This window comes from Sceloporus occidentalis, unplaced genomic scaffold (genome assembly GCF_023333645.1).
Source record: "Sceloporus occidentalis isolate IW3139 unplaced genomic scaffold, rSceOcc1.0.p SCAF_2, whole genome shotgun sequence".
NCBI lineage: Eukaryota > Metazoa > Chordata > Lepidosauria > Squamata > Phrynosomatidae > Sceloporus > Sceloporus occidentalis.
In genome coordinates this window covers 266,831,592-266,845,754 of record NW_028316982.1, presented here as the reverse complement: position 1 = coordinate 266,845,754, position 14,163 = coordinate 266,831,592, and the positions used below count along the sequence as shown (strand labels likewise).

Below are 14,163 nucleotides of genomic sequence, written 5' to 3'. Positions count from 1 at the left end.
AAACCCCATTTGCCAGGGTTGCCATAAGAAAGAAATAACTTTGAAGTTACACAACAACAACACTTATGCACATAGCCTATAAGTCATTTTATACACAATATTTTAAATAATTTTGTGCATGCAGCAAAGTTTATGTACACTGAACCATCAGAAACCAAAGGTGTCACTATGTGGACAATTTTGGGTTTTGGAATAGTGGCAATACTTCCATTTTGGATCCACTCTTTCTCATACAACTCTATATTCTCAGATGTTCTCCCTCCACACTCTCAAACCATTCATCTCACTGTGACTTTACTTCTCATCAAAAGCTTTACCTGGCCTTCACAACACCTCACCAGGTGAGTTCTACCTTTCCCTGTTTGGTTTCCTCCAGATCTTCTGGATGATTACTCCCACTATCCATGACCAATGGCCATGCTGGAGAGAGTTGAGGGAAGCTATTCTATACAGAGTTATTATTATTATTATTATTAAACTTTATTTGTGAAGTGCTGTATATGTACACAATATATACAGAATATATAAAAAAAGCCTGCCCATGGCATACAATCTAAAAATAATAACAGATAAAATAATAGATAATATTATAAAATAGAATTGAATAAAAAGAAAGCAAGTTAAAAACATCAAATATCAAATCAAGTATCAAATGGCAAATGGCCCTGTCCCATTCTTCTCAATGGCATGCACACAACTGCACCAACTCAGATTTGCACATATCATGCCATTCCTTGGGTGTGTTTATGCATTCAAGTCACCTGTTGACCTATGGTGGCCCCCATGAATTTCCTAGGGTTTTCTTAGACAAGGAATACTCAGTACTTCTGCTAGTTCCTTCCTCTGAAATACAGCCTACTGCACCTACAATCATAGAGTTGGAGGAGAGCACAAGGGCCATCTAGTGAAAGTTTAATCCACTGCTGAGCAGGAATACACAATCAAAACATCCCCAATAGATGGCCATCTAGCCTCAGCTTAAAAACCTCCACTCATGGAGGCAGTGTATTCCACTGTCAAACAGCTCTTACTGTCAGGAAGTTCTTCTTATTGTTTAGGTTGAATCTCTTTTCCTATAGCTTGAATCCATTGCTCTATGTCCTAGTCTCTAGAGCAGCAGAAAAAAAGCTTCCTTGATCACCACTTGGACATCCCTTCAAATATTTAAACAGGGCTATCATATCACCCCCCTTAATCTTCTCTTCTCCAGGCTAAACATACCCAGCTCCCTAAGCCACTCCTCATAGGGCAGTGATAGCGAACCTATGGCATGTGTGCCAGAGGTGGCACTCTGAGTCCTCTCTGTGGGCACATGTGCCGTTGGCCCAGCACAGAGTTTGCCAGAGTTTGTTACTAGAAAGCCAGAGGGTTACGGCACTTTGCAATAAATAAGTGGGTTTTGGGTTGCAGTTTGGGCACTCGGCCTCTAAAAGGTTCACCGACACTGTCATAGGGCGTGGTTTCCAGACCTTTTACCAGTTTGGTCATTCTCCTCTGGACATGCTCCAGCTTGTCAACATCCTTCGTGAATTGTGGTGACCAGAACCGGACACAGTATTCTAGGTAACTTCTGCCCCAATCTGAATAGAGTAGCAGTATTACTTCCCTCGATCCAGACACTATGTTCCTATTTCTGCAACCTAGAATTGCATTGACTTTCTTGGCTGCTGTATCACATTGCTGTTCAGCCTGTGATCCACTAACACTCCTAGATCCTTTTTGCATGTATGCTGTCAATCCAGGTGTCACTCATCCTACATATGTGCATTTAATTTTTAATGTCCAAGAGTAGTATCCTACATTTCTCCCTGTGGAAAGTCAATTTTTTTTAACCTTGGCCCAGCTTTCTAAACTGTTAAGATCATTTTGAATTTTGATTATGCCCTCTGGGGTATTGGCTACTCCTTCTAATTTAGTGCCATCTGCAAAATTGATAAGTATGCCCTCTGTTCCATCATCCAAGTCAATGTTAAAGATGTTGAATAGCACTAGGTCCAAATCAAAACTGTGTGGCACCCCACTAATCACTTCTCTCCATGGTGAGAAGGAACCATTGTTGAATATCCTTTGGGTTCAGTTGTTCAGCCAATTACAAATCCACCTAACAGTTGCATTGTCTAGCCCATATTTTACTAGGTTTTTGGCAAGGATATCATGGTGATCTTGTCAAAGGCCTTATTGAAAGCAAAATATGTTACATCCAATCCATTCCCTTCATCTACCAAGTTTGTGACTTTATCAAAAAAGAGGTAAGATTAGTCTTCCATTACTTGTTTTAGAGAAACCCATGCTGCCTTTTAGTAATCAAAGCATTCCTTTCTAAATGCTTACAGACTGTCTGTTTCATGAGCTGCTCTAGAATCTTGCCTGGTATTGATGTCAGGCTCACTGGATGGTAGTTTGGGTCCTCCCTCCCCCCTTTTAAAGATGAGACAACATTTGCCCTTCTCCAGTCTTCGGGGGCCTCGCCTGTTTTCTCAAAAATTATTGACAGCGGTTCTGAGATTACTTCTGCCAGTTCTTTTGATACCCTTGGATGTAGTTCATTAGGCCTTGGAGACCTGAATTAATTTAGAATATCTCTACTACCTCTTTACCTATTCTGTGCTGCATTTCTCCTACAGCCTCATCTGCTCCATTTTTCCAAGGGTAAAAGAAGAAGACCAAGGCAAATAAATTGTTGAGTAGTTCTGTCTTTTCTTTTTCCCCTGTTAGCATTTCACCATCTTATCCATGCAGCAGCCCCACTGTATCCTTGTTCTTCCTTTTGTGGTGGACATAACCAAAAAGCCCTTTTTATTGTTTTTAACCTCTCTAGATGTGAATTCCATCTTCAAATACCTGAAGGGATGTCAGGTAGAAGATTGAGAAAGCTAGAACACAAACTGATGGATTCAACTTACAAGAAAAGAGATTCCACCTAAACATTAGGAAGAACTCCTTGACTAAGAGTGCTATTCAACAATGAAACAGACCGCCTCAGAGGATGGTGAACTCTTCTTCTTTGGAGGTCTTTAAACTCCTCTTGCAAATATTTTAGTTGCGTGACAGGGGGATGGACTGCATAGCCCTTGTGGCCTCGTTAAATCTGTGATTCAATGATTTGAAGACAGTTTTTCCTCTTCTTTTATTATTGTGTATAACCTCTCCAAGCAATGCTCACACAACTATCTCAGTCCTGCAGAAAACCACCAACACCACCTCAGGTTGCACATCAAAACATAACCTTTTTCTTTCTGCATCTGTAAAACGCACCTCAAGCCACTTTCTTAGACAGTACAAAATTACACACAGATCTCCCTCCCAGCCTTCATTCCACAGAGCGGTTTCCAAAGTTAAAGTTATTATTGTTTTAGGCCTCATGGCAAGAAATCTCTGCTAAGGTAGTTTGTAAACACCCATTTGTTACCCACACTTCTCAAGTCTAACCAGGCTTCAGCTGTGAAAAATTGATTTATTTGCTCTGCACATATTGCATTCCTGAAGCACATGCAGTTGGTCATACAATCCTGAATTACAGGGGGTCATTTATGCAGACTGGGGTCTATGTTTGCATTGCAGTACATGTGGAGGTCAGCAAGTGCAGCAAGAAGGACCACATGCCCTTTTGTATGTTCACAATAGCTAGAGGAATTCCTTGTGCCTTTTTGCCTTCATGTAAAGCAGAGGTAGTAACTATGGCAGGTCTAGAGGCCACATTTGCACTCCTGGTATTCCATAAGAGGCCAGGGGGACTGGATACAGGGGTGGGAGGAGATCAGAGATCATCTCTCCATAAAAAATGCTAATAATAATAAATACAATTTGTATTTCTATCCCACTTTTTGCCAGGCAATCAAAGCGGCGTACAACAAGTTAAAATACATCCATATATACATAGTGCCCCCTTTAAGACAAGATTAAACAGTATAAGATTAAAAACTACATACTAAAATCTGAATAATCCAAATAATGCTGTCCCCTTGTGAAATTTTGCTTCATTCCTTAGATATCTAGCATTGCAGTAACTTGAAACTTCCATACAGAATTTAGAAATGTAACTAGGCATCCAAAGGAAAGGGGGCAGACAAAGTTACCAAGGCAAAGCAAACATGCCAAACAGAAGAGTTCTAGGTGTGAACCATTTTCAGCCTCTCAGTCTCTGGGATTAGGGTTGCCATAATTCCCTACTTCATAACTGGGAAATTGTAGGGCAAAATGTAGGACATTCAAAAAATGAAGGACACACCCAATTAAAGGCCAAATACATCAAATAAATTTAAAAAGCCATTCAGCCCCCACCCCAAAGCCCCCAGGGAGACCTGCCAGGCCCTAGGCCTCCCTGCTGCTCATTTGCCATGCTGAAAATGCAGCAAGGGAGGTGGAGGCGGCAGCAGAAGACCCAGCACCCACCACCCCAAGCCCCTTTACCTTATCTAATGGGGCCTCTGCCAAGGCCCTGAGCGTGGTGCCGCCTCCAAGGCCTCCCCACTCGGCCCAGGCCTCGTGCACAGCACCAACTCTTAGGCCTCCCCTGGGCTGGATGCCATGCTGGTTGAGGCTGGAGGAGGTGGTACTGCACTTGGGGCCTTGGCCTTAGCCCCAGAAGATCTAGCGCATCCGGCTAGCCTCCCCAGGGCTGGTGGAGGCCGTGGCCTCGAGTGGAGTGCCGCCTCTTCCAGTGCCGGAGAGGCCTAGCTGGCCATATGGGCTGCAGCTGGAGGAGGCAGCGCTGCGCTCAGGGCCCCAGCCTTGGCCCCCTCCAGCCCCAGGGCAGGGAGGACCATCTTGGAGGGGGAGGGAGGAGGAGGAGCTGGGCCTGGAGGAGGCTTTCTGCCTTGTTCCAGCACATTTTCTCCAGTACACTGGAGATTTACAAAAAGTGAGCCTGGAACAAGGCAGAAATCCGGGACTGGAGGGTCAAAAATGCCCAACCGGGACGGTACATTTTTGAACCCTCAAATCCGGGATTGTCCCACCCAAAACCAGGATATGGCAACCCTATCTGGAATGCTAGAAATTTGGGAACTGAAGGAAAATTTCATTATGAGTGAGGGCAACATTTTTACTGGGAAAATGTTCTTATTTTGCTTCCCTGTTGGGGGCTGTATGGACTACCAAGAAAACCCCCAACCCGATAAACAGGACAGGACATTCATTTATGATTGTGAAAAATTAGACTTTTAATGTTGTATAGTGCACCAAGGCTTTGGAATCTTTTCAAATGGTGAATTGCACTTCTGGAGGCTTCCAAAAGAAATCATTAAACTTTTTTTGCTTTTAAAATAAAAACAGCAGTCCATAGACTCTGAGGCAAAACCAGCCTGGAGTTTGCTTGTGATCCTGGGGGTAAAATTTGCCCACCTCCCACATAAAAATTGTTAGTGAAGGTCTGGAGAGCAGTAGAAATGTGCACAGTCTCATTGAATCTGCAGTCTGTACATAAACCACATAAACTAGAAGTAATATATTGCAGACAGAAGTCCAAGATGAATGCCTTGAGGTCATGACTCCCAATATCAGGAAGTTCTGTTATGTATTGGGCCTTAAAATAAGAGTGTGGGAAGAATAACCACCAAGTGTGTTTCTTTCTAAGCATGAAGCACGCCATATGCTATGCAGAAAATACACCAATGAACAGTTATTTTTTAATATATATATATTCCATTTCATAAAGCAAAACTACCACTTATAATTGCAAACTACATACCTGTGGGTCAGAATGCTACCAAGGCAACTGAGATGCATCAGTCCAATGAATACAAAATTAATAGAAATATTCACTTGGGAATTCACAGACTTTTTAAAGAATGGGTAAACCAAGGGAAAGCAACAGATACATTACCAATTGAGCAGTCATGTCCAGTCCAGCTGGGATCGCAATTACACAGGCCAGTCTCAGGCAGAAAGGTGCCATGGCCGGAGCACTGGTCCAGACAGGTCGCTCTCGGCGTCTCACAGTTTGTTCCTCCCCAGCCAACAGAGCAGTGGCATTCTCCTCTCACACATACACCGCGTCCTGAGCAGGTGGGGTCCATGCAATCCACTGTAGGGGAAAGAAAAAAGGATGTATGCAAACATAAACCTGATTTCAAATGTATGACTCCAACAACATTGTGAACCATTCACCTTCATCCCATAAATCTCATCCAACTAATTGAAGCAAGAGTGGAAATCACATCCCTCACCCACCAGATCAAGAGTGAGCAACTGCAGAGGATTGGAGAGGCCTTCTTCCCCTGTAGCCCCAAATGGACTGCTCCCAGCAGGACTGGAAGTGATGCAGCAACACTTCCAGTTCTAGTTAGCAGATGAAATATTAGAAGGGGAATCGGGGAGGTCTGGGACTATAGGAATCCAATTGTCATGGTCTGCAGAAGTTTCATTGTTCCTCTGCACCCCCCCCCAAATAAATTTGGGAGGTGGTCTGCAGGACTATAGAACAGTTGGGGGAGGGCTACAAGTTGGGGTCCCAGCAGTTGTATGCCACCTGTGGACCACACTTTTCCCAACTCACTCTAGAAGTTGTGGGACTTGCAATCCCCGGTATTCTCCATCATTGACTATGCTAGCTTAGGCTGTTGGGATTTGCAGCCTCTCAATGTCGGTGGGTGGGGGACAGGTTCCTTTTTATCAACCCAACCTAAGACTATATTTTCTCTTGTTGTTATGAGTCTTCAAGTAGACTCTGGCTTATGGCAATCCTACTATACAATTGTCATGCTGTTGCCTAACTCTTGGTCTGAGGGAATATGTCACTCAGTGGGTTACCATGACTAAATGAGGATTTGAATTCTGGTCTCCTACAGTTTCTAGAGAGTGCAGTCAGGAAATCAGAAGAAGGCTAGGGACCTTACCGCACAGGCTCCAGGCATAGGATGAGAACGGTCCAAAAGGGGCTGGGAAGGGAACGGAATGAGTGGGGGACACATTTTACTGCACACAGGAAATCCCTCACTCGTTCCGTTCCCTTCCATTCCCAATCCATCCCAGAGGAGGCGATTTTTGAGAACTGTTCTGAACAGTTCTCAAAAATCACATCCTCTGGGACAGATTGGGAAGGAAAGGGAAGGGAATGGAGACTTCTGTGTATAGTAAAATATGCCCCCCACTTGTTACTCATTCGTTCCCAGCCCCTTTCGTTCCGTTCTTGTCCCATGCCTGGAGCTCCTGTGCAATAAGGTCCTAGGACTGGGATGGGGAGCTGTGAAAGAACTAGGCAAGATCCTAAAGATATGGCAATAGCAATTGCACTTACATTTCTATATCACTTTATAGTGCTAAGCACACTTTACAATATGTTAGCCAATTGCCACCAACAAGCTGGGTACTCATTTTACCAACTGAACATCATATGTACAATGAACATTAAAATTAGGATTGTTCAAGCCATCGTATTGCCCATCACTACGTATGGGTGTGAGAACTGGATGGTGAAGATGGTGAAGAAAGAAAGACTAATGGATGGTGATAAAATAAGCTCATCTGAGATGTGGTGCCAGAGTGCTGAGCAGACTGTGGATGGCCAAAAACACAAACAAATCAAGTCTGAACTCTCTCTAGAAGTCAAGATGATTAAATTGCAGCTGCAGTTTGGTCACATCATGAGAGGGCATGACTCATAAAACATTAATGCTAGGAAAAGTGGAAGGCAGTAGAAAAAGAGCAAGACAACATATCAGATGAATAGAATCAATCAAGGAGACCACGGCCCTGACCCTGCAGGACCTGAGCAGAGCAGTTGAGGATGAGGGCCTTGGAAGTGACTCATTCATGGGGTCACTATGACTCAGAGTCAACTTGAAGATAGTTAACAACTCCTATGCTAGCTTTCAAAAACTATGGTCACTTGACAGCATCTACAGAGAAATCTCTGTACAATGTATCTGTCTCAGCTTTTCTCATCTTCTGCTCTTTCTTTCCCCTAAAGTGGGTGAATGATAGATTTTCAGGTTAAGAATTTGTCTAACTGTACTGTATAAAAGGCAGTGCATTTCAGTGACAGTCAGATTGGGCAAATCTTTCTGTGGCTGCCTCTGTGAAGGGGGTCTGTTAGATGGACCAGCTGCCTGTCATGATACGGAAACAACCACATTCCAAACAAACGGGTGTTTACACTGGTGAAAACCACATTATGTGAATTAGCACCCCCCACCATGTTACAAGCTGGGTATTCAGCACTCCTCAGATGTGCACGAGGGTACATTTCTTTTGCATAAATAGAAGCCGCAAAGAGAGAAGAAAAGCTTTGCTTAAAAGTTCTTCAGTGATATTAAAGTGCTAGGAATGAGGGCACCAATTTTAGAACTCGGGTCCTTGCAGGCCAGCTATGAAAGAGAGACAGAGCTGCCTGGGAGCAAGTGGCCAACACTGTAAGTCTTCAGCAGATGGTTGAACCGTGGAGAACAAAGATTGCCTGCTAACTGACAAGGGGCTACGGCTAGGCAATTAATCATCCCGCTCTGAAGCCCAATGGGAAGAAAAAGAACGTAAGTTGTATGGCTATCTCCATCACAGAAGGCAGAGTGCTCTGCTACCTCAGCACTAACACAGGAAGATAGAAGTGGATGTGTGCATGCGAGGACACCCCATTCATCCTAATCCTAGGGCAATTTTTCATGTCAAAACGAGCCCTTTCAAAAAGATGCCATGCACAATGGCTACTTTAATCTTGCCCTCATTGGCCACATTGCTTTAGACACTTGGCACCGTGGCAAGGGTCCTGGGATAGGATTACAGAAACTGGCTCCTTGCTTTGTTGTAAAGACTTCAATATGTCTCCCCATCCTTGTCTTTCCCATTTTTTTTTTAAAATAAGAAGATAATGGTGTATTTTCTAGGATGTTCTGTTCAGCAAATTAAATTGCTCAACTGCAGGAAAGCACATGGTAGCTTTCAATATCCAGTTTTTGGAATCTGCCTGTAGACAGTCCACACCTGTACAATAGCAGAAGCTATGATTTAGGAAGAGCCAGCAGGGTGCAGTGGTTTGAATATTGGACTAGGATTCCAGGATACCAGGGTTCAAATCCTTGCTCATCTATGGAAATAACACTCTCTCAGCCTCACTGGAAGTCAGTGGCAAACTGCCCCTGAATCAATTTTGCCAATAAAATCCTGCAGCACACAACAACTGTAACAATAAGTGACTCGGAGCATATGTTTTTACCTCTGATTTTGTAATGGTTTTGACTTTGGTGAGGTTCTTATAATTCTCTACACACTCTACTGAACTATAGTATGTGAATTCTCTAACCAGGAATTCTAAGGAATTGGACAAATTTGTAAAGTAGTTTGATTAATGCAAATTTCTTTTCCATCCTTAACTTTAAGTCCTGATGTACAAGGCACAATACGCAGGATATCTATACAGGGCTGCCATTTGCAACAGCAGTCTTGTCTGTTTTATAACCTGCCATAATTGCTGACAGCTGACTGATGGGTTGCCGATGCTAGCTCATTTGTTTGCCCGAAGTGCTGTTTATACTTTCCTTTGCAATAATGAAGAGCTGGCATTAAAAACAGTTATGTTCACTCACAAAAGTAATAGGGATGCCATCCCTATATATACATGAAGAAAGAAAGAAAAATACTCCACCACCTAAAAGACATGGAAATGAATACAGAACAAGGAGAAATACTACAATATTTCCATTTCAGGCCCAATGAAGAACTAAAACTGATCTAACGCAGGGCATTTGAAAAGATGTATTAGATCCCAAAGTGGCACTGAATTCAGGTCACAAGTATGGTAAAGCATCCCGGTTTCTTAAGGAAAAGCATCCAGCTCCTTTATTTCTTTCATGCTTCCTCTTCACAGAAGTTGGCACTCATAAATTGCTTACTACGGTACACCAGAAGAAAAAATAAATGGAATGGAGAAGATTCTAATAATAACATTTTGAGCCCTTGCTTACAAGATGTCTCTCTGAGCATCTCTGTCTCACAGAGGCAATAGAGAGATTTCTCACCCAATTATGACAGAAAAATATCAAGAACATGCAGCTATTAAAAGAGGAGTATATTTTGGGATAAAAGTCCTATCCATCTGCTTTACAAGGGGCCTTTAGTACTGATATATGGGCTGCTGGGCTCCTTTGTCTCCAGCAGGGAAGTGGCAAGCAAAGGAAAAAGTTTGAACTGAATGGTATGCATGAATACCTTCTTCACAGCTCTCTCCCTTGTACCCTGGATTGCATATGCAGGTCCCCATGATGCAAGTGCCATGGCTACTGCAAGAGATGTCGATGCACTGGTTGGTTGGAACATCACATTCAGCCCCTTTCCATCCACTGTGGCATAAACACCGTCCTTTCATGTACTGCCCATTTCCACTACACAACACAGGGCACGATGCTGCAAAGGAAAGTAAGGAGAGAAAAGAATGTGAAATCTTGACCTACTGGGATCTGGAATTGTGAACTGAATTGTTGTTAATGCTAATTAAAAAAATATATTTCTTTATTAAAATAGTTTTCTTTTCCCCTCTGCCTAAAGGTTTTAGAGTGGAATAGAATAAAAATCCATTTAAATTTAAGCAACTTAAAACAATTTGAAGGAACTCACACTTGATCATTTTAAAGCACTTTGAGCAATTTAAAACAGTAAAAATACCATTTAAACCAACTGAAAGCATATTAAACAAACTGAGAAGTTAAAACAATAAAAATAAAATAAAATAAAAATTTTATTTATATACCGCCCTTCCACAGATCAGGGCGGTTTACAACACTTTAAAAACAATACATTAAAAACATCGATATCATTACAATAAAAACACAGAAAAGCCCCGAGTTAGCCAGTCCCCTTGCCAGTGAAGAGGAAGGAGGTCCATAGGACATCTTAATCGGGGAATGCATTACCAAAAAGGAAGGTCTTCAAATCCCTTTTAAATTGGGCCAGGGAGGTGGCCGAGCGGAGCTCTATGCGCAGCGTGTTCCAAAAGGCCGGGGCGGCGATGGAAAATGTCTTCCTGGTAGTGGAGACAAGCCTAGCCCCGGGAACCCTAAGTAGTTGCTGCCCAGATGTTCTGAGGGTGCGGGACGGAATGTATGGGGAGAGGCGGTCCTTCAGGTATCCTGGGCCCAAGCCATTTAGGGCTTTATAGGTCATCACCAACACCTTATATTGCGCCCGGAAGCGAATCGGCAGCCAATGCAGATCTTTTAACACCGGTGTAATGTGGCTGGCCCTGGAAGTACCAGTGACCAGCCTGGCTGCCATATTTTGTACCATTTGTAGCTTCCGGGTTTGGTATAAGGGTTGCCCCATGTAGAGTGCATTGCAGAAATCCAGTCTCGAGGTTACCAGAGCGTGTACCACAGTTTCAAGGTCCTCCTGGGCCAGGTATGGACGCAGCTGGCAAATAAGCCGAAGCTGATGACAGGTGTTCTTGACCGTCACATTCACCTGAGCAGTCAGGTGAAGGGACGAGTCAACAAGCACCCCCAGACTGTGCACGGAGTCCTTCACAGGGAGCGTGACCCCGTTCAGGACAGGTGGAACCACCGCCATTCCTGGACCAGGGGAACCTATCACGAGTACCTCCGTTTTCTCTGGATTCAGCTTGAGTCGGTTTTCCCTCATCCAGCCCATTACTGACTCCAGACAGGCCACGAGAGGAGAGACGCTATCCTCGGTCACTGCATCAGTCGGAGACATAGAGAAAATTATTTGGGTGTCATCAGCGTACTGATAACCCCGCGCCCCATGTCTCCGGATGATCTCTCCCAGCGGTTTCATGTAAATGTTAAATAGCATGGGAGACAGAATGGCTCCTTGAGGGACCCCAGTTTTAAGGGCCCTCTCGTCGGAGCACACGTCTCCCAGCTGCACCATCTGGGACCTCCCGGAGAGGTAGGACCGGAACCACTGGAGCGCAGTGCCCCCGATTCCCACCTCTGCCAGGCGCCCCAGAAGGATACCATGGTCTATGGTATCGAAAGCCGCTGAGATGTCCAAGAGCACCAACAGGGACACGCTTCCCCTGTCGATGCCCAGACGGAGGTCATCGACCAAGGCGACCATGGCCGTCTCAACCCCGTAACCCGCCCGAAAGCCAGTTTGAAATGGGTCCAGATAATCCGTTTCATCCAAGACCGCCTGAAGCTGGATTGCAACCGCCCTCTCGATCACCTTACCCAGAAATGGCAGCAGCGAGACTGGCCGATAATTATTATGTACCAGGGGGTCGAGGGAGGGCTTTTTTAATAAAGGTTTTACAGTGGCCAATTTGAGATCAGATGGAAATTGCCCTTCCCTCAAGGATGTATTAATGATCCGGCGTAACAGTGAAGTTACTGCCGGTCCCCCCTGGGCTGCTAGCCATGAGGGACAGGGATCGAGAGAGCAGGTCATTTTCCGAACACTTCCGAGGATCTTGTCCACATCATCGGTACTTACCAACTCAAACCGATCCAGTTTAACAGAGTCCACGGAGGCTCTGGATGCCTCTACCCTAGGTTCTGCTTGAATGTCGGCGTCAAGACCTTCGCTTATCCGAAAAGTTTTATCCGCGAAGAAGTTGTTAAATTGGTCACAGCAGGCCTTAGAAGGTTCAAGGATCTGGTTCGGGGCAGGAGGGAGCTGAGTTAGCTCCCTGACTACCCTGAACAACTCTGCTGGACGCGACTCCGCGGACGCGACACGAGCACCATAGAACGAATTCTTAGCTGCTCGTATCGCCTCTCCGTAGTCCACTAACAGTTGGTCTAGGAGAGTCTTGTCGTCTAAGCGAAGGTGTTTCCGCCAATGGTACTCTAGCCATCGCAGTTCCCGCTTCCTCGCCCGGAGACCATTTAAAATCAGTTAGGATGGTTTAGGACAATGTAGAACCATGTGCAATTGCAGATGTGGATAAAATAACATTAGGACCCAAAGGACTTTGGTGAAAAGCCTTGATTTTTACTTGGCACTGGAATGACACCAGCATTCATGGCAACTGTTGCTCTAAGGCAGTGATCCCCAACCTTTGGTCTTTCAGGTGTTTTGTACTTCAGCTCTCAGAAGCACCCACCTGCTTGACATACAGTCATGAATTCTGGGAGCTGAAGTCCAAAACATCTGGAGGACCAAATTTTGAGAGTGTATTCCATAACAAGAGTGCCACAGTATTTATTTATTTATTTAACAATAAATTTATTTAATAATAAGAGTAACAACAACAACAACAGTGAAGGCCCTCTCGCATGTCCTCTGACAGCATATTGCCCTGAGTGGGAGGGCCACTCCAGCAAACATCAAACACATACATATATAGGAAGGCTATCGACTCTGTCATAAACTCATAATATGAAGATGAATCAAGTTTTTGCATTCCATTGCTATCTATTCAAAATGGGTTAGAAGCATAGAATCAAAGAACTGGAAGGAACTGCAAAGACCACCTAGTCTGACCCCTTGCCATTCAGGAATATTTAACTAAAGTACTCGTAGAAGACAGCCATCTAAGCAATGTGTAAAAATCTCCAGAGATGGAATAGGCTTCCAAGGAAGCCTATGGCATTTTTGAACAGCTTCTACAATCAAAAGGTTCTTCCTAATGTTTAGGTGGAATCTCTTTTCTTGTAATTTGAATCCACTGGATCTGCGGAAAAACTGGAGCAACAGAAACCAAGCTGGCCCATCTTCTACTTGACATCCCTTCAGATATTTGAAGGTGGGTATCATGTGACCTTCTAGTCTTCTCTTCTCAAAGCTAAACATACCCAACTCCCTAAGTCATTCCTCCTGAGGCTTGGTTTTCAGATCTTTGATATAGAATCTACCATCTGTGAGTGGAAAGGCTTTGTTCATAGAATTATGGGGAAGGGATCCTTTCTCTCCTCCATGCACCATAGTTCACTTCCCTCTCTACAGAATTTACAGGTCCCCCGTCCCCCCCCCCCCCATCCTGGTTGCATACATGTAGATTTGGATACAATCCCTTATATCTGGAACTAAGTGTCCATATAACCTTCTGATTTTTCTGCACTTCATCCAAATCTTAAGCTGTGGTTTGTCTTAAATATAGGTCATTGAACATTGCCAGAATCACAACCTATAGTTTGAAGTTGGGCCTGGTTTCTTCTTTTTCTTTTACAAGTGTAGATCATGGGTATGCAATCCACAGGTTAACTGAAGTTCTCCAGGCTGGTTATTGTGGACCCAATGTTCTGTGCCTGTTTATTGTTGTTGTGTGCCTTC

General features: G+C 44.0%; 1 protein-coding gene across 6 annotated transcripts in view; it reads right to left on the bottom strand.

Moving 5' to 3' along the window:
• LOC149320104 (teneurin-4) overlaps window positions 1-14,163 on the bottom strand; it is a 793,050-nt gene that overhangs the window by 154,971 nt on the left and 623,916 nt on the right. For all 6 annotated transcript variants that reach the window (XM_089512941.1, XM_089512942.1, XM_089512944.1 and 3 more), the window contains 2 exons: window positions 10,141-10,335; window positions 5,825-6,025 (listed from right to left, as the gene is read on the bottom strand). In XM_089512941.1, the coding sequence (XP_089369067.1) occupies window positions 5,825-6,025; window positions 10,141-10,335 (396 nt within the window). The remainder of the gene's footprint in view (window positions 1-5,824; window positions 6,026-10,140; window positions 10,336-14,163) is intronic.